Source organism: Lichenostomus cassidix, chromosome 8 (assembly GCF_008360975.1).
Source record: "Lichenostomus cassidix isolate B80296 chromosome 8, HeHo_3.0, whole genome shotgun sequence".
Classification (NCBI taxonomy): Eukaryota; Metazoa; Chordata; class Aves; order Passeriformes; family Meliphagidae; genus Lichenostomus; species Lichenostomus cassidix.
This window is the reverse complement of record NC_139489.1, coordinates 4,453,435-4,473,554: the sequence shown is the minus strand read 5'-3', so window position 1 is coordinate 4,473,554 and position 20,120 is coordinate 4,453,435. Positions and strand designations below refer to the sequence as shown.

At 55.9% G+C, this 20,120-nt stretch overlaps 1 protein-coding gene across 2 annotated transcripts; it reads left to right on the top strand.

Annotated features, from left to right (window-relative positions):
- The first annotated feature begins 3,074 nt into the window (after positions 1 to 3,074).
- ACOT11 (acyl-CoA thioesterase 11) lies at positions 3,075 to 18,871 on the top strand. Of its 2 annotated transcripts, XM_085067512.1 has the most exons (18): positions 3,075 to 3,227; positions 7,374 to 7,449; positions 8,915 to 9,113; positions 9,914 to 9,983; positions 11,871 to 11,909; positions 12,925 to 12,985; positions 13,190 to 13,291; positions 13,546 to 13,681; positions 13,965 to 14,121; positions 14,468 to 14,587; positions 14,718 to 14,862; positions 15,750 to 15,805; positions 15,933 to 15,999; positions 16,097 to 16,180; positions 16,269 to 16,402; positions 16,672 to 16,803; positions 16,876 to 17,002; positions 17,091 to 18,871. In XM_085067512.1, exons 1-18 carry the CDS (start codon positions 3,205 to 3,207, stop codon positions 17,244 to 17,246), a joined length of 1,884 nt encoding a protein of 627 aa, XP_084923638.1. In that variant the 5' UTR covers positions 3,075 to 3,204; the 3' UTR covers positions 17,247 to 18,871. The 2 variants fall into 2 exon arrangements, with proteins under 2 accessions (XP_084923638.1, XP_084923639.1); XM_085067513.1 differs by lacking the exon at positions 11,871 to 11,909.
- Positions 18,872 to 20,120: the final 1,249 nt, after the last annotated feature.

Here is a 20,120-nt window from a genome sequence, read left to right as displayed (position 1 = left end):
GAGTGATGCAGCCCTGATTCCGTGCCAGGAGTCGTGGGAGAGCCCTACTCTGAGGGAGACCCAGGCTTGTGGGGTGCCAGTTTATCACCCTGTCCTATCACCCCATCCCACTGCCTCTGTGCCAGCCAGAGCGGCTGAGTGTAGCAGAGCCTGTCAGGATGAGAGGGTGGCCCAAGGTAATGCTGGTCCCCAAGAGGTTGGAGGGCACATCCTCCCTGGTGTCCTTTGTACCCCCAGCTGAGGCTCTCCTCCCTGGTGGTGCAGAGCTCCTGATGCAGCAAGAGACCAGAGTTTGATTTATGAAGTGCATTAGTATCACTTTTTTTCCTCTTTTCCATAACGAGCCATTTGTATGGCAGTGCCTGTGTGCTGCACTCCCTTCTTCCCTTCAGCACCCAGGTTTTGGGGAGCCTTTTCCAGGGAGAAGAGACATTCAGCTCACCCACCCCTGCTACATTCTGGGGGTGTGGGGTCCCTGCGCATCCCCTCTCAGGGGCTGTGGGTGCTGATTGTCAGTGACTATGTGGCCAGGGGATTGTAGGTGATGACTGCACCCCATTGCTGGGAGTGGGATCCCTGCTAAGGGCACTTTGGGGCACCCTGAAAACCTGTCCAAGCCCCTGGTGTTGTGGTCTCCCCCAGCAGTAAAGCAGGGCTGGGGTCTCAGTCTCCCCTAACCCTGTCCCTAGTGTGGGTCCCACTCCTGGCCTCACAGGGTGCTGGGATTACCTACGGCTGCACCAGCATCCCCTTAAAATCTGAGAAAACCTACAATTCAGCACAAACCCGCCTCATGCCACAGCCCCTTCCACCCACTGCCTAACCCCAAAGCAATCCATCCTCCCAACTACTCCAAGACGCTGTAAAACCAATAGGTCACTTTTTTCCCCCGCACTCAGCAGTAATTAATGATTTAATTAACACTCACGACATCCAATTCCCATCGCTTTGCATGAGCAGCCTCCACTGCCGGGGCCTCGCTGCGAACTCTCCCGTAAGTGGGGGTGGAAAGGGTTACCCGGGAGCTGGTGGGAGCTGCCGGCTGGAGGCTGCCCATCTGGCCCGCATTTCTTCCGAAGCTGGAAAGTTCTCCTCCTCCCGAGCAGCAGCGGCAGATCCAACACGTTCCACAGCCTGCTCTGCTTTTGCACGGGCTTGTTTACCGTGCGGCGGTTCCTACAGCCGAGGCAGAGCCCGGCCCGCGGTGTTTACCCCGAACGATTTTCCAGTATTTTAACACCGATCCCTGAGAAATTTTAGCTGTCCCAAGGAGAATAGCTGCTTGTAACCGATGGCTAATTACAAGTATGAATGTCAATTAATTCATTTAGCTAATTATCCACTCTCTGAGCATCACGCACCAAAGAACTGTAAAAGACGGGCATATGGTGATGGATCAGAAGGAAGGAGCTGGTGCCGGCGAGTGCTCGCTGGGCGGCCGAGGCGAAGGGATGCAGGCAGCCCGAGAGCTCGGGAATTACAACATTATGCTAATTGGGCCTGGAAAACATCAACCCTCTCCTTGCAACTTTTGTTTGGAGGCTGGAGCGTGGGTCAAGCATCTGAAGTGTTTCTAATTGTGCTGTTCCCTCTGACTCTGAGGAGTGGGAAGAATCGTTTTCCCTACATGGAACAAACCTTTTGATCCTAATCTCTGGCTGCAGAAACAAACAGTCCTAAGGAGGGAGGGAGAGATCCCTGAAGAGCTTCCTGGCCAGGCGCCTCCGTGCTAAAGGTGGGGAGATGTTCTGGAGGACGCTTGCTGCAATCTGTTTTGCAGGGCACTTGGGCTGCTGCAAGCGGGTAGAAAACCGTCGTGGTCAGAAATTATCTGATTTGCTGTCCCAAAAGAGGATCCTTTAAAGGAAGCACTCTTTGCTGAAATGGTGGAATTTAATCGCATCTCGGTGTGCAAAGTTACCTGCAAGACATGGAAGGGGTTGTGCAGGGCAGAGGGGCCTCCCTGTTCCTGCTCTCAGAATGAAGAATTGTAGATTTTATCCAAGTGAGCTGAATGCTCGGTGGGGTTAAAGACCTCAGGCAACAATCTTCTTCCAGAGAGAATCTCCATCACCATAATCTGATCAATCACCTGGTGCAATGCAGCGCTGCTTCCTCCATCCCCCAAAGGCTCCAAACCCCCTCGGGGGGAGGCATCACCCTGAGTTTGGCCCCAGCTCCATCCCTGCCTGGCCCAGCTCTTGCAGAGCTATCCAGGTGTCCCACCTCCCCTGCCGAGGAGTTTTGATGAACATTTTCCATGTCCAGCCTAAAATTTAGGTTGCTGAGGCAGGGACTTTTGCTCTGTTCCAGTGCTTTGTTATTCTTATTTACAACAACAACAACAACAACAAAAAAGTGGGGCCTTATTTCCTGTTGGAATTGCTTAATTATTTCTCTGCTGGCTTTCCAGTGGCAATACTTGTGCTGCCGGTGCCTGCCAAGAGCTTTGATCAAACTCTTGTAGGTTGATTACCAAGATTCACTTGTAAAAGTGTGTAAATCAAATACAAATAGAACAACATCTCCACTAAACCCAACAGTCATTAATGCGGTGACATGGCAATTTGCATTTTATTTCCTTGTTAAGGGGAAAAAAAAGGGGTTTTTGTGACAAGCCCTGTCAGAGGTACTTCAAAGGCAGCAGGGCCAGGGAGCAGCTGTGTGGATCAGATTGGCTTCGGAGAAGTTTGTCGAGGCTTTTCCGTACAGTGATTTTGGTGTTGGCACCTGCGGCTCTGGGGAAAATACTGATATTTCCAGCAATTTAAGTTCACAAGTTTAACTGAGCACCCCTTGCTGAGGTGATGGGGGGACAAGAGGATGCTGAGTGGGCTCCAGGAGGGGACCTCACCCCAGGAGCCGCTCGCTGCGGAGGGATGAAGGAGGCATCAGCACCTCTCTCCGCGGAGCTGCTGGCAGCTCGCCGATGCCTCCCGCCGCTCCCTGGCTCTGCAGCCAGCCCGACACATTCCCTCCTGCATCCAGAGCCAAGCTCCGGAGCGCCGGCCATTTTCCAGGCGAGCGCAGATCTGCCAAGCGCTACCTTAAGAAAAGTTCTGCATGGCCATATTTAAGGAAGCGGGAGGGGGTGTGCGCTGGCCCCGTCCCAGGGCTCCGCGCCAGCCTGGCCTCGACGCCCGCGCCCGCAGGTGTCCGGACGCTTCTCCTCCGAGCCAGCCGTCGCCTCAACACCTCCCGCAAATGCTCAGCTTCTTCTGGCTGAGGTGAGGGCTGGGGGGAGCTGGGGACGATGGGGAAAAGGGGGGGAACCCCAGGGCTGTGTGAGCGGGAGCTGCTGGGGAGAGTGCCACTCTAGGCGGCTTCTCTTGGCTCGCAGCGGCACTGGGCGGCTCTTCAAGGAGGAAGATGTGGGGTGAAAACCCCTTGTGCCTCCCTGCTCACTCGGATGGTGTTTTCTTGCCTTTGGGGTTTGCAGCGAGCCGTGCTGCTGCTCCATCGTGGTTAGCACTGGCGACTTGTCCATGGGGACGTGGCACCCTCCGGCTGCAGCGGGGACAGCAGGCGAGAGCTGGGAACATATCAACCTCCCCTGATTATTCTGGGTGTGAGAAGAGGAATGCCAGGGGCCTTTGGCTTGAAACAGCTGCTCTTCACTAAAAAGCAGGGGCAGATATTTAGGAAGCATGGGCATAGGGCTGCTGGGAATAGTGGCGGCGTGGGAGGGCAGGGGGATGTGGTGGCACTGGCTGGGTGGGTGGCACGATGCCATGGTGGTCTCCACCCCAGTAGTCTCAAATGAGGTGGCTTTGGCCATGGTGACTACCATGGTGGACACCACCGCACCACCATGGTGTTCACCTGGGTGTTTTCCACCCCAGTGGTCTCAGCCATGGTGACCCCCATTGTGGAGACCACACAGTTAAGTCCACCAGGGTGTAGACCTTTGCACCAGCTTGGTCTCCACTCTGGTGGTTTCCAGCTTGGTGAGCTCGACTGTGGTGGTCTGAAGCATTGTTGTGTTGATCTTACAGCAGTCTCCTCCCTGGGAACGCCATGGGTGGCAGGGCAAAGGTGCCAGGGCTGGGCGATGCTGTTGGGTGTCCCCATGTGTGTGAATTTTGGCCCTGGCGGTGTTTACAGCTGTACCAGGGTGACATGTGGCTCTGTTCTCCCCCTGCACTGGAGTCAGACCTTTGCCCCCTGGGACACTCCCTGGGGCACTTCGCCCCTGTGCTGGCAAACCAGCACCAGCCTTCCCAGGAGCCTCACAAGAGCAGCCAAGAGCACTTGGGCAGGAGTGGGCATGGGGCTGTGGACATGGCCAGGGCTGGGGATGCTTCACCCTGTGGTGGAGAGGGATGTGAGGGTGCTGGAGGTGTCCCTGAGCAAAGCTTTTCCGTGGGTGATGGCTGGAAAACCATCAGCCCCTTGTAAGAGGAGTCATCCTGTGTCCCACTCTTGCCTTTGACCCTTGATTTGCACTTTCCTGGCCCCATGCCTTGTTTTGCTCCATGGTCTCTAAAGAAACATGATGTGTGGTCCCAAAAATACCACTTGCAGTGTGTCCTGGCCTTTCTCCTGGACTGGCCACCCTCCTGAGGTCCCGCTGAAACCTGCTGCAGGGAGCTGCTGTGTTTCCTCACTGTTCTGTGACCTGGCAGCTCAGTCCCTCTTGTCCCAGTGGAGCCACATCCTGAGTGACAGGTCACATCCTGAGTGGCAGGTCACATCCTGAGTGGCAGGGCTCATCCTGGGGACCCTTTTCCATCCCGATGGGCATGGGGTGATGGAGCTGAGCTGTGCTGGATGCCTCCAGTGCCACTTGCCCCAGGGCTTTGCTGCTGCTGGCAGTGGGACTGGCAGGCCAGGTCTTAGGAGATGGACAGCCCTCACTGCCCTGTCAAGATGGCAGAATTTCCCAAAGTAGGTCACGGTAATTTTTTAACGCGTGCAGATTTGCTTGTTACCATGGATATTGCTCAATTATACACCAATAATCCCCCATGAGAACTTCATTGTCGCCGCTTTCCTCCCCACCATCACCCCCCTTTTCTTCTTTAAATACTTCCAGGGAGGGGTAAGGTTACACTGAGGGGCTGGGGGTAGGAGAGAGAGCCAGGTGAGGGAAAATGGGGATTAGGTGTCTGGAGGTGGCAGTAGGGTGGTGAGAAAGCTCTGAGGGCAGTTTGGGGTGGCTCAAGGTGCGAGGCTGCCCTGCCCTGCCCAGACCCCCCCAAAGCCCAGCACTGGGGACCCCCACCCCAGTTTCACTCTTGTCCCTCCCTCTCATCCACTGTCTTGTGGGTGGCTAAAGCAAACACCCTGCTTTAAATGGGCTCAAGGATTCGGGGGAACAACTGTTCTCCTGCATCTCTGCCCAGCATTGTCCCGGGGGGCTGCAGGACCCACGAGGGTTTGTGGTGGAAATTCATGCACAGTAGTGGTCCCCTGGTGATTTCTGAAGAGGCCAACACTGAATTTCACAGCAGAAACCTTTCCTGGAGCTTGTGGATGTCTTGGTGCTGTGGGACACCCTTCTGCCAGGGTATAGGAGAGCTGTGGGGTGCCATGGGGTTCCTCTCCCCAGTATTTGCAGAGTTGTTGGTGTGTCTTCCCCTCTGTGTCTTCCCTGTTTTGCTCTGTGGGCTCCTTATGCCTTCGGCAGCACAGGAAGTGAGCGTGGCAGGAGGCAAGGAAAATATTCTTCTGGAAGGGTTTTTTTTCCTAATGCAAACTTTTTTTTTTTTTGGGTAGAAGTGGGTCACTCGAGGGGTGACAGAGTAAGAGCATCATCGCCTGGGTACTGCATCCCGTTGCCATGGTGACCCGAGGGCTGCATCAGTCAACAGCTTTAAAAATGTGACAGCTGAGTGAGGCTGAAGATTTTAATGAGGACAGACACTTGCTCGCTTAGTTTCAATAACAAATACTCCATAAATACCCAGCGGCTGAACGGTTCCGGGTCTCTGGAGTGTGGCTGGGGCACTCCCTTTCCCCAGGGTGGGAGTGTGGGCTGGGGCCTCCTGGGAAATAGCAAGGGGATGATGCAAAGCCAACAGCTCTGGTTTTTTCCCCCTCCTCCTGCTAACACAACCCAAGGGACAAGGTGACACGATTGCTGGGCCAGCAGCAGGTTTGGGCTTCTGAGGAATGTCTGTCTGGTGCTGTAGGCTGGGGCTATGGGGTGTAACAGGACCACCCCCAGGCACCACCACTGCCCTGTGTCTGCAGTTGGGCAGCAAACCTGTCTTGTTAAACAGGAGAGTAACTCTTGCACTGGGCAAGGGCAGGTGAGCCACCAGGAAGCTCCTAAACCTCAATAACAAGGCTGGAGAGGTCACGGGGCTAGGGAAAAAGTCATGGGGCTGAGGAAAGCAAAACCCAGTGCTGCTGAGGCAGGGTGGGAGGCTGTGAGAGGCTCAGTGGTGTTGTTTATGTCTGTAGGGCACCTGAGCACCCTGGTTTTGTACCAACCACATTGGGCACACTCTGTGTGACTCCCAACTCCTGATGATGCAGGAGGCAAATCTACAGCTCTCACTTTTTAAACCCTGTGCCAAAATCAGTCAATCCCATCCCTCGGGAAAGGAGCTGCTGCCTCCAGCAGCCTGCTTGTACCTGCATGGGAGAGGGATGTGTGCTGGGAAGCTGAGGGCATGCCAAGGTCCGGGCCGTGTTATGTTTAAATGCAATACAGTAAATATAAAGCCTCTTCCACTTGCTTTTGCTGCAGCTTCCACGCTGCCTTTCCTTGCAATGCCTCCACAATGTCCAGCTGGGACACAGTCACCTTGCACGTGGCCCGGGAGCCTGCAGGCACCCAAGGACACACAATGCCCTTGGGGACTGCCAGGGCTTCACAGGCAGAGAGGTTGGAGCAGGGCACAATGGCATTGCTGGCGTCGGGTGCTTTCCATTTGCTGCCCCTGGTACCACCCGTGGCAGCCTCAGCCCTGCCTGCTGCCAAAAATACACTCCTGGCTGTCTTGTGACTGCGGTGGTGTCACCGCTCCGGCCAGGGGAGCTTCAAGGCACAGTCCTCTGTCACATGTAGCAACACGGGGAGCACTGACACAGCATCCCTGACTGAGGGGTTGGCCATGGCCCTGCACCCTGTGCTTGGTCCAGCACCCCAAAATAGCTGGGACTCTTTCGTCACGGCTGGTGAGGGTGGGACCTGACCCCCACGGAATGGCAGGCACCTGGCCCAGGTCTGTCCTTCTCCATTTCAGCTCTGACAGTCCCCTGATAGGTGCTGGCCATAGGTCAGGAGTGTGGGGAGGGACGTCAGCATGGGATGTGGGGACAGGGTGTGACAAGCTGCCACACACGCTGTGTCCCTGCCGGGAAACAGCCACCCCTGTCTCTGCCAGTCCTTCTGTAACCAGAGCCACTCTTCTCCTTTCCAGGTGTCTCTTAAAAATGGTCAAGGAGAGTTTTGTAGGCCCTGAAGAGATCTTGAGCTTCTGTTGCAATGGCCTCCAGGTACCCCTCGTGCCGTGCAACTAACCCGTTGTGCCGGCGGCTACTAACCCAGCCTGTGCCAGGCAGATGCCACCCCGTGCCAGGAGCTGCTCCCAGCCCTGCACCGGACCTGGCTGCATCCTCTCCCAACACGTTCCCTCCCCATCAGCATCCCTGACCTCACGCTGGCTACCTCAGGGCTCTTCCCACGGGTAGCAGCTTCTTCCCTAAAACCCAGAAATGTCAAAAGCCGGGAAAATGACCGGCGGGATCTCTGGCCAGGCTGTCTGCTCACTCTGCAGCAGGCGGCTTTGGAGCTCTTTGCATTGCTGGCTCGTACCCCAGAGCCTGCCGGCTTCCCAAAATAGCTGTGTGGTACTCGTGTAGGCGCCTCTGCCTGCTGGGAAGCAGCCCGGGAGGTTCACAGAGGGGTTTGGAGCCCGCTGGAGGGGCTCTGGTGGCCGAGGGTCCATCTCCCTGCGGGATGGGGGACCCTTTGCCATCGGCTTGGCGTGGCGACTCATCTCCTTCTCTGCTGAGGCAAGGTTTGTGCCGTTCCCGGGATGTCGTGTACCAGTAGCTATGGAAACAGAGGTTAGACCCGCTGGAGAAAAATGCTATTCTGAGAGGCAGTGAGCTCAGGGTAGTCGGGAAAGCTTCATTTTCAGCATAATCCCATCTTTAAAAGAATCTGGGCAAAGCAAAGGGCAAAGAAGCTGTTGCAGTGGGACTCTGGCAACAAGTGCTGAGAGCAGGAGCTGCAGCGGGAGCAGAAAACGGAAGGAAGGGCTGTGACGAAGCCCAGACAGCTCCTCGTGTCTCCTCAGTTACTCACCGGGCTAACTGAGTTCACCCCTTGTGTAACACGACTCACTTGACATCTCTCATCAGCTATTTTCCCTGCCAGCACCTCCTCTCTCTCCCCCCTGCCTCCCCCCGGGGTGCCAGGGGAGCCTCTCTGTGCCCAGAAAATGGACAAATCAACAAAGAACGGATTTTACTGCCCAAACAACCCCAAACTGAGGATGTCATCCTCTGCTGCTTGTAGCACACAGCTTCCAGTGTTTCCTTTGGAAGCTTTGGTTGGTGGAAGGTGTGGACCACTGTCCAGGAGAGCAAACCCACCCTGTGCTGGGAAATGAAGAGGAAGAAATGAAGCTGTCAGGGAGAAAAATTCCTTCCCAGAGGAGTGATTGCCTTTGGGGTTTTGTGTGGTGTTGAGGAGGGAGCAGTGGGATTGGGTAATAAATGGTCTGGAAACCTGGAGTAATCCCCTGTGGAGCTTTTTTTAGAGGGTTTTTTTTTTCCTTTTGGCTGTGGGCACCTTGTCTTTGGCAAGGGCTGGGTGGGTTTTGGTGGTGTCTGGGGCCGTGTAGGGCTGAGTTCTCCTGGGGAGGGTCTGCATGGATCACTGCTCCCTCAGGCGATTTGCTTCCCTTTGCAAATTTGCTTTTTTTGGGTCAAACAGAGCTTTTGTGCCCCACAGGGCTCGACCTCTCCGCCACGTGCCCGGGAGCCAGAGGAGCGGGAGGAGGCGCCGGGGGCCATGGCGAGCCCCCCGGCTGCCCGCAACCCCACCGAGGTGCAGATGAGCCAGCTGGTGCTGCCCTGCCACACCAACCACCGCGGCGAGCTCAGCACCGGCCAGCTGCTCAAGTGGATCGACACGGCCGCCTGCCTCTCTGGTGAGCCACCCTCCCGTCCTGCTGGGCTGCCGGGGAAGGCACCAGGCAGAGCCCACAGGATCCGACTGATGGCCAGCATCGCTGGCAGCCCAGCACCGTGCCTCGGAGTGACGCCAGCTGGGGACCCACGTCATGCCATTTTGCTGAGTAATTAGGGAGCAAACAGGAGCAGGACAAGGAGGGGAGGAGACGTGCGCTGCAGCATGCGTGCTGGCTTGGGGAGAGATCAAAATCCATGCCTGCTTCGTCTATAATGCTGTCCTTTTCCTTGCCTGGTGTGCAGGGCATGGGGACACCAGGCTGGTGGCATCCCAGCAGCAGCCAGGGGCTGAGCTCCTCCACTCACTGGGAAGCGATGGAGTTCACCAGCTCAGCCAGGCACAGGGAGGCTATGACAGGGAAATGGGTGCAATTCTGCAGTTGGATGAGGTTCCCAGAGCAGTTTTGCAGTCTGAGGTTCCTGGAGTCCCAGGGAAAGTCGCACCGGCAGAGAGGCTTTGAAATATTTGCTGTGTACGGGGAGATGGTATCATGATGCTGCCGGTGCATCCCCAGAGCTGCAAAGGCATGGAGGGAAGGCAAACACCAGCAAAACACACCAAACCTTTCAACATCTGCAAACCCACGTTGCTGTGGGAGGAGAAACCCCAAATCCCACTCTTGCCCCCAGAAATTGGCATAAGCAGGGAAAGAGATGCTGGCTGCATTGTCACCAGCCTGGGCCAGAGGAGCACTCGTGCCACTCACACCCTCAGCACGCTGCCGCAGGTTGCTGATGCAGTTTGTTTTTCCTTTTCCAGCCGAGAGACACGCCGGCTGCCCGTGCGTCACAGCTTCCATGGATGATATCTATTTTGAGCACACCATTAGGTAAATACTCCGCGCACCGGCAGGGCATGCGCAGGCAAACGCAGGGGTTTTTCCCATCTGCCAGCTGCAACGTGGACAGGGGCTGGAGCTGGAGCAGGGAGAGCATGCCTGGGCGAGGAGGAGGTGCTGTGGCAGTGCCAGGCTCGCAGGGCAGCCAGGGACTGAGGCGCTGTCTCCGCCGCAGGGCTGCGGACGGACTGTCTGCTCTGATTTATCCGCTGTCTGGTCGCCTGGGGAGCTCCTGCTGGGTTGGCTTCCCGGTATTTCCCCCAACGCCAGCTCCTCCCTGGCTTTGTTCAGGAAGCAGCTCTGATTTAGTGCTGTGGAAAACTCAAATCTTGCAAATCGTGCTTCTGGAGCGGCCGTGTGGGTGGCTGAGGCACGGTGGGGCTCATCCACCCGGCGGGTGCTGCGGGCGGTGGAACCTCCCGGCTTTGTGAGGTGCATTAAGCTGGACATTGCTTGGCCAAAATCCCATCCCACGCTGGTCCTGGCATCCCCTGGGCTGCCTCACAGAGGTGCCCCCTCTCATTCATGCAGCCCTTGGGCTCTGGTGTGTCAGGGGACAATGTTTCTCCTGACCTGAGGGTGTGACCAGAGGGGACAAAAATCCTGCCAGGGTTCTGCCCTCATCCTCCACAGGCTCCCAGTATTGACACCATTCCCACCCAGCATTCCCGAAGTGGTCTCCTCCTTTTGTAGCCCTGTAAGCCCAGGTGCTGTCACCCACCTTTACTCATCTCTCAGAGCCCCCACACCCCTTGTGCAGGGGCTGCCTGGCTGTTCCTACATGGGTACCATTCCAGGGGGCTCTGTGGGTGTTTGCCATGCAATATAGGATCCTTGCAATATGGGATCCATGCTGCTCAGCAGTTCCTGCCTTGCTGTAAAGGATCCCTGCAGTATAGGATCCATATTCCCTGCTGTGCAGTTCTGCCTGCTGGGGCAGGGATCAGTGTGGGTACCCAGGGCTGGCACTGGGGTCCCTGGCTCTCAGCTGATTTGCTTGGCACTGGGAAGTCTGACTCACTCTTGGGTTTTGCTGTCATTCCCAGGAAATGCTGAACTGACATTTTTGCCCTCTCCCATCGGGTGCTGGCAGGTCAGTGGGGATGAGCTGCCCACTGCCCTGGGGCTCAGCTCCGTGACAAACCCACAGTGTGGGGACATGGTGCCACCTCCCACTGGCAGAGGTGGGGTTGATACCTTGCTCCAGGGGCAGCTTTGCCTGGGATGCTTTTCCCCATGGGTTTCAGGAGCAGGAGAACAGACCCAAGCCCCACTCCACAGCATTCCATCGAGCCCTGCAAAGCATTTGTGCCTCCTCAGGGGTGAGCTGGGCAGTTCTCCAAGGGGGCAGGGAATTTGTGCTGCTTCTGGCTCAGATCCCACTTGCTGTGGTCCAGCTTAAGGCTCTGAGGAAAGGGCCTGGCAAGGATTACCCATAGAGCTGTTGGAAGGCAGACTTTAGTGTCAGATCTCCTCACCCTGTTGTTTGTGCTTTCTGCTGCCCTCGCTCTGTGGGGGAGAGGCAGGGGAGGAGCTGTAGGTGCTTGAGGGCACAGAGGAGACCCCAAATTATCACTGGCTGGGCAGCAGATTCTCCCCATCCCACTGCCCTGCCATGTGGAAGCGCAGCCTCCAGGATCACACGTACCCCTGAGTGGGGCTTCACGTGGCATTTATGGCACTGGCATCTGCTGTTTGATAAGGACGGAGAAGATAAAGTATTTCTGGGACTATATATAGGCATGTGGGGCTGCCAGTCTGCCTGCCTGGCCCCTTGCCCTTGCATGCCCCTCGCCACAAACCCATCCAGAGCATCCATCTGGCTGCTTCCATCGCCTCTAACGCTGTCCCCCCATTTGCTTTCTCTTTTTGCCCCAGCCAGCCGTCTGTAAGCCCTGCTGGGAGGAGCCGTGTCGGGTACGGACGTGTTTGGCCCTAGAGCAGCCAGCCTAGCGCAGCGCTGCCGTGAGTTGGGAGCCTTAACCCCACTGACGTGGCATGGCATGGGAACAGAGGCTGCTCACGTAACCCTGCTAACATTCTGGCATGTCACCGGCCCAGGGTCCTTGCTGGGGGACAGCCAGAGGCACTAGCTCGTGCCACCCCTGCTCCAGCCAGAGCCAACGTGCAGAGCGTGTCATTTACAGAGATCATTTGAAGCTGAAGTCATGCATGAAGACACGGGGGAAAATACAGTGTCAAAGCACATGCTGACTCTTCCTCTCTTCCAGTTTTGAGCAGTGGTGGTTACAGGGTATATTTTTGCACTCAGTTTTCTAGCACTGGCCTCCTTTAGAGAGAGAGGAATGTCCCTGATTTAATAATGTATTTGGTAAAGACCGCTGTCAGTGTCACTGAAAAGTTTAATTTGCTCATTCCACGGGTACCAGTGTGGAGTAGCTCAGGCTGCAGAGTTGTCTGTGTGTGTCCTCTGAAGCTTACTGAAGGTGCAGAGGAGGGCAGCAGTTTGCTGCCAGCAGATTTTTCATTTAAGAGATGATGCAAAATGCCCTAGCTGGATCCTGCCTCCTGCCATCTCCCAGTGTCCCAAGGTATCCATGGCTGGTCCGGTTGTGCAGGGCAGTGGATGCAAGTCTGGAGGATCCGTTTGCTCTGGCAGGAGCATGCATGCCCACAGGGGCAGGGGGTGCTGAGCAAGCCTTGGGCACCTCTGCACCCCTCAGGTGTCCTGGCAGCACCCAGACCTGGGGACCCTCTTGCACACAGCTGCTCAGGGGTGACATCTCACTGCTCTCACATCTCAGGGGTGGCTGTCCCCATGTCCTGCTGGCCATCTGGCACATCCCACAGTCCCAGGAAGCCTTACCACAGCGGGCAGTGAGCTGTAATGCCATGGCACCTCAGTGGGAGTTGCTCAGTGGCTGTTGTCCCCCAGTAACCCCACGCACTTTCTCCTCTTCCTGTTTTTCAGCGTCGGGCAAGTTGTCAACATCAAAGCCAAAGTGAACCGAGCCTTTAACTCCAGCATGGAGGTTGGTGTGTGCCCCTGCCCCCATCCCCCTCACTGTGCTCCTGTCCCCACCAGCCACATGGCCAAATCCCCAAATCCTCCTGTGTTTCCCAGCTTTAATCCCATGTGCCTATCCTCTCTGGCTGGCTCTGGCCAGGGGTGCTTGGTGGGCTGTGGGTCCCCGGGGAGCAGAGCTGTCTCTCAGGGGTGCTGTGCTCTCTCCCAGGTGGGCATCCAGGTGAGCTACGAAGACCTGTGCACTGGCAAGCACTGCAGCATCTGCAAGGCATATGCCACCTTCGTGGCACAGGGCCCCTTGGGCAGCAAGGTGAGCAGTGGCTGGTGGATGGGGGGGACTCTCTTGCCCCTGCACAGAGGCAGTAAGGAACTGGCCTCTGCAGGGCTGGGCTGGGCTGGGCTTTCCAGCATGGCAGCTGCTGTTTCTTCATGGGCCAGTGATCCCTTGTGCTTGTGGGATGCATGGTGGGAGGCTCTCGGCCCCGCTCTGGGTATGGAGGGCACCTGCTTGCTGCTGCTGCTCATCCCCCAGTGTGACTGCACCCTGCCCCATCCCCTTTGCAGGTGAGGCTGAAGCCGCTGACCCCGCAGACGGAGGAGGAGAAGATCGAGTACAGCATCGCCGCCGAGCGCCGCCGCATGCGCCTGGTGCACAAGGACACCCTCAAGGACCTCCTCACCCGCAGCCCCCAGGAAACTGGTACTGTGTCCCTCAGCCTGGATTCCAAAATAGCCCTGAGGCCCACTGGTGACACCCCACTTGCTCAGCAGGATGCTGGTGGTGGTCACCACGTGGAGTTTTGGGAATGCCCTGGCCATGGAGCATCAGCCCCACCATCCCAGACTCCCGGGCCTGGAAGTGTGTGTGGGGATGATGCAATGGGAGGGTGGCTGTGGGGAGAGCGACAAGGGCTGGTGGGGTGCTGGGCAGGGATCCCACTGACCAACTATCCCACACTCTGAGCCCTGTTTTCCCCCTGCAGAGCTGGAGACACGGGATGGCAGTGGGGCGGTGCCGGCAGAAAAGACGCGGGTGGAGAGCGTGGAGCTGGTGCTGCCTCCCCATGCCAACCACCAGGGCAACACCTTCGGTGGGCAGATCATGGCCTGGATGGAGAACGTGGCCACCATCGCAGCCAGGTGACCCAGCCGGGGTTCAGGGTTGGGGGATGACACGCCTGGAGGGGCCACAGCCAGGGCAGCAATAGCCAAGTTGTAGGAACTCTCCAAAAGGGATGGTCCCCTGCATGTCACCCGTGGGTGATGCTGCACAGGGTGCCCCATGGGTATGTGGTGCTGGGGGACTCCAGGGAAGGGTTCACACTCACTGCAGTTGGCTTTTTTTTCCTTCTCATGGCTGGCTTTGGCCATTGAAATCTGGGTGGGACATTTTTGGGGGTCTCCTCAGCCCTGGCTGGGTCAGGGAGGGTGCATGGGGCTGTGGCGCTGTGGGGCCATGTCCAGGGTGTAACCCCTGTCCCCATAGCCGCCTGTGCCATGCCCACCCCACCCTGAGGGCCATCGAGATGTTCCACTTTCGGGGACCGTCGCAAGTCGGAGACCGTGTGGTGCTCAAAGCCATCGTCAACAATGCCTTCAAAAACAGGTGGGTGCCAGTGTCAGGGGTCCCCATCCCACCCTCGAATGGCAGGGGTCCCCATCCCACCCTCCCGTGTCAGGGGTCCCCATCCCACCCTCCCGTGGCTCTCAACTCCCTCATCCCTTCTTTCTGGCAGCATGGAGGTCGGGGTCAGCGCCGAGGCTTACGGCCAGGAGATGTCCATCAGCTGCAGGCACATCAACAGCGCCTTCATGACCTTCGTGGTGCTGGACCAGGAGGGTCATCCCCGCACGCTGCCCATGGTGGCACCCGAGCCAGGGGTAAGGATGAGCAGGGCTGGCTTTTCCCAACCATGGGACCCCTGGGAATCCCACTCAGCCCCGAAGGGCTCTCGGATTCACAGCAAAACAAATGCAGTTTTATGATGATGGAAATGAAATTGCTCAATAGCAAGTGAATTAAATTGATTGCTCGGTATAACTAATAAAATAAACCACTTGCCTGTGTAGAGATGGAGATGTATTAGCCATGCAAGGCTTAACAGAGTATTGCCTGCAAATTCCAGCTCATCTTTTCTATAATTTAGGGGAAGGAATGTTGAGGTTTTTTTTACCTTTCAAAGCATCCTAATCCATAATTTTCTGGGATCCAAATATTTAGGGAAATCTGTCTTGTGAGCACAGCAGCAAAGCAAACACTCACATCTCAGCCTCTCCGGGGCTGATCCTTGCCCAGCTGATTTTTTTGATGCCTTAAAATCAGGATCTCACACTGTGATGGAGATCATCTCGTGGCCAGAGTTGGGCTCCCTAAAACCTCCTATCACCTGCTTTAAAACACTGCACTATCACTTTCTTCAAACTAAACTGCCTTTTTTTTGGCTTTTATTTCCCCAGGGGAGCACATTTTCAGGTGCTAGGGTACACAATTTGTGTTTCAGGGGCTGTTTGCAGCTTTGCAGCCACAAGAAGGGTTTTCCCTCATGTGCCAGTGCCCATCACTTGATCAGAGTGTGGTGGCAATGCTGAAATAACTCACAAATAATCACTGACCATCACTGCAGTGTAGCCAGGGTGGCAGCTGGCAAGCAAGGGGGCTTCACCTCCCAGCCCTTCCCTGCTGAATGTTTTTCCCACTCCCAAGAAGAGGTGAATTTTTTTTCTTCCTCCTTTTCCTATTAACCTAATTGCCTTTTCCCATTTATCAGGATGGAGAGAGGAGGTACAGAGAAGCCAGTGCTAGGAAAAAAATTCGGCTGGACCGGTGAGCAGCAAAGCGAGTGGGATGTGGGGATGGAGGAGGGAGAAGAGGGGAGCTCGGGGCTGAGGTGCAGGGACAATCTGTGGGTGGTTTGTGTCCCCTCATAAGGAAAACTGTTCCTTTCCTGCAGAAAATACGTCGTCTCCTGCAAACAGACCGAGGTGCCGCTCTCTGTGCCATGGGACCAAAGCAACAAGGTAGGATGATTCCCTGTGGGAGCTGCTGCCTCCTGCTCCCCCTCCTGCTCCCCCTCCTGCTCTCCCTCCTGCCCCTGACGTGCTGCCCCCACCCCAGGTTTATCTGAGCTACAACAACGTCTCTGCGCTCAAGATGCTCGTGGCCAAAGCGAACTGGGCGCTCGCCAGAGAGAAGGAGAAGGTACTAAACCCTGTCCCTTCCCCCTCATCCCTAAAGTATGACAAATCCCAGTGGGAACAAGTCCCAGCTGCTCCCTGTGCTCCCCAAGGTGCGGATGTACACACTGGAGGAGGACAAGTTCCTGTCCTTCCGCATCGAGATGTCCGTCTGCATCACGGCCAGTCGAGCCTTCTCCCTGCTCTCCAACCTGCGGCGCCGGCACGAGTGGGACAGCCACTACGTGTGAGTGCTGCAGGCTCCCCAAAAATCACACCCCCGACTCTGAGGCTTGTGCCTGAGCATCCCTTTGGGCTTTTCTGGGAGCCAGGGTGTTGCCTCGCTTGCTCTTAGAGACCTTTCACACTGTCCTGGCTCTGTCTGGGTTGAAGGCCTCACTTAGCTCAAGCAAACACCAATTTTGGGTCCCTCCAAATATTTTGGGTCTGGTGATGGGCTGTAAATGTGTGAGGCGCAGATTCAGGGTTTCTGTGACTGGTCTCCTTCCCTCACAGGAGTGCTGAGCTTGTCCAGAAGGTCGATGATGACGACAAGATCTACCATGTGGTGAGCCAGAAGCTCAGACACGAGAACAAACCGCAGGACTTCGTTATCCTGGCGTCCCGGCGGAAGCCCTGCAGCAAGGGGTGAGTGTCCAGCCCAACCCCTGCTCCCTGTCACCCAAGCTGTGCCAGCTCACCAGGCTCTGTCCTCCCCAGGGACCCCTACGTGGTGGCCTTTCGGTCGGTGACGCTGCCCACCCACCCTGCCACACCTGAATTCACACGTGGGGAGACGGTCTGCTCCGGGTTCTGCATTTGGCCAGAGTCAGAGGAGATGAGCAAGGTGGGATGCTGTGGCTGTGTCACCCACAGCCCATCAGGGAGGCTCCCTCCTCTCCTGTGCCCTGCTCACCTTGTCCTGTGCCCTGCAGGTGGCTTACTACAACCAGGCTACACCGGGGTACCTCAACTATGTCACCACCAACGTGGCAGGATTGTCCTCTGACATCTGCTCCACCTTCGAAGCCTGCGAGAAGTTCCTGCTGAAGAACAAGAATGACCTGATCTCACAGCTGCAGGACTTCTAGAGCCACGGCACCCTGCAGACAGATGGACAGACAGATGAGGGGACACCTCTGTGGTGGAAGGGGATGTGGAATGGTGGCACCCAAACCCTGCCTCCCTGGGGGCTTTGGTCCCAGGGACTGGGGTGGAGGGGTATTGCTGTACCACCTTATCCCTTGCACTGATGTGTCATATCTTTTCTTCTTTTTTTTTTTTTTTAATTTTAATTTTATTTAGAAATTTTATAAGCTGATGTACAGGACTTGGTTTTCTAGTTCACTTAACGCTACTTGAATCTTTATATGATCCAAAATCTTCCAAAATCAGAATTTTTTTTTTTTTCACTAGTTCTTTGTGGGGCATAACTGGTTTCTTTTGAGGCAGCAAAGGGAGAGAGGGGACAGTGATATGGGGCAGGTGTTGTACTTCTCCCTGGTGTAGGGGTGGCTGGTGGAACATCGCACTCTCCCCACTGCTGCTCCTTTTCCCTGGCAGGGCTGGCAAACAGCCCCTGCTCCTCCTGGGCTGAAATCCCACCCCATGGGGCTGTGGAAGGAGCAGCAATAAAAGTGCATTGAAAAGAAAAACATCCCCATGTGCTCTGGAGGGGTGTCTGCTCCAGGGGCTTGTTGTGGGGTGGGTTGAGCAGGGATCCTGTACCCACAGCACCCCTGGGACTCAGGTGCATGTGGGGTCCTGTAGGAAAGGGGTGGTGCTCCATGCAAGTGGCTTTTGGGGACTGCCTGGAGGTTCTGCTGCCATGTCTGGGGCAGCCCTCCTTGTCCCCCTCTGCTGGGTGCACCAACACCTTGAGATGTAAACCCCAAACTGCCTCAGAGGCACTGAAAAAGGAAAAGACAGAGACAAGCCTTGTTCCCCTGAGTCTGGGATGCTCTGGGAAAGCCACCAGAATGCAGCAGGGGTGACAGTGGAAGTGCTTCTCATCCGTCACAGCCCAGGGGACATCTGCCCTCAGCCACAGAGCTGTGGAGAGCCCTGCCAGGCCTTTCTGGGTCACACAGAGCTTTTCTGGTGGTGATGAGTTCCTGGAAGGCTTGCTGCCTGCTGGAAAAGGAATGAGCCCTGGAAGCCCTTAGGCACAGAGAGCTTTGGGCACATCAGGTTTTACAGGTGCAAGCTGTGCCCTTGCCTTTGCCTGCAGAGCCCTGTGCTTAACCCCAAGGATGGGTTTTGCAGAGCTTTGACATGAGCAAGTGATGGTGATGCTGTGCTCGGGGTGAGGTGAAGCCATGGGACACCAGAAATGAGCAAAGGGTCTTTTCCAGGCACCCCAGGTGTTTTGTCCCTTTCTGCAACACCCAGTCCCTTTGCCACCCAAATTCCCCACACCTGGGCTGGCTGTGGCTATAAGCCCCTAATCTCTGCTGTATCTCCCATCATAAACATCTCAGCTCAAGGCCTGGCACAGCTGTGCCCCGACCTTCAAAAGATAAAGCCATCTCAGGTTGGACATAGTACAAAACATTCAATTTTATAGAGCCCTCTTATCTCTCAAAACTCAGAGCAATCCTGCCTTTTTATCACCGGGACGAGAGCCATCCTTTCCTTACCGTTAGGAATTGCTGCTGCTTGATTAAGTGGAGGGGATGATGTATTTGCCTGAACATTAAACTTTAACTGACCTCTCCTTCTCCTTAAGTATTGTGCTTTTTCCTGCTGGGAGGCCCGGGTCAGCCCTGGCTCCAGCCTGGCTGGGTCCCTGGGGACGCAGGATGATGGAGCAGGAGTGACCTGGGGGCACAGCAGAGGCTGCAGCGGTGTGAGGTGTTGTGTGGTTTGTGTGTGTTTGGAACAAAACTGCATCCTGCAGCATCTGCTGGACCTCGGGGAGGGCATGGAGCAGGACTGGGCAGCTTGGAGCATCCCTGGGGCATCCCTGGAACATCCCTGGAGCACTCATCTCCTCTGCCTCATCCCATAGAGGAGGAGATACCTGCTGGTGACTGTCCTTACCAGCCTTTTCCAGAGCCCTCTCTCTGCCCTCCCCATCAAATGCACCTCTCTAGGACCAATTCAGCAATCAATCACAATTTTTCTTAATCCCTTAAAAAAAAAAAAAAAAAAAAGGGGAGTTAGAGTTACTCCCTGCTCTGAACAACTTTCCAACCTGCAGCTTCTTTGCACGACAACACCCAGCTGCCTTGGTGCTCTTGGCTGATATTCCTGCATGGAGCAAATAATTTGGAGAGGCAGATCTGGGACCTCGGGAGCAGCAAGGCTCTGTGCTGGCTGCTGGCAGAGCCCATCACTGCCCTGGATGAGGCAGAGAACAAAGCTTCACCTAAAGACCACGTCTGCCTTCCCTGGGCCCCTGCCATCCCTGCTGGAGGATGGAGCAGGAAAACATCCCAAAAAATGCCAAGAAGCTTTTGGGAGATGTGAAGACAGCTGGGGATTTAGAGGCCAGCACTCCAGGTTGGATGTGGGCACCTTTTCCAGTATGCTGCCATCATGAGAAGGTTTAAGGACTTGATTTTACAGATGCCTAAATAAATACATGGAGCTAATATATCACAGTGCAGGGTGTATTTATCTGCCTTGCAGGAGTGGGATGGAATTAGACGGCAGTGTCTCTCTCAAGGCCAGCCCTGCTGTAATTCATGCCCCGAGGCGACCAGCCGAGGGGAGGAGGAGGAGGAATTCTGCAGGCAGCAGTATTGATGGGCTACTCCCAGCAGCTTTGTTTTAATTAATTTCCAGAGTGCTTCTCGCAGCGGATCAGGCAGCTCCTTCAAAGCCTCTTTCCACCCATTGCTGCCTGTGCTCTTGTGTATGGTCTGGGGCAGTGGGGTGAGCCTGGGGTGACCCTACTCCTTCAGCCCCAGGCTTTTGGTTAAACAGTGCAGAAGCTATTGCTGTTTTTAAACAGTGGTCTT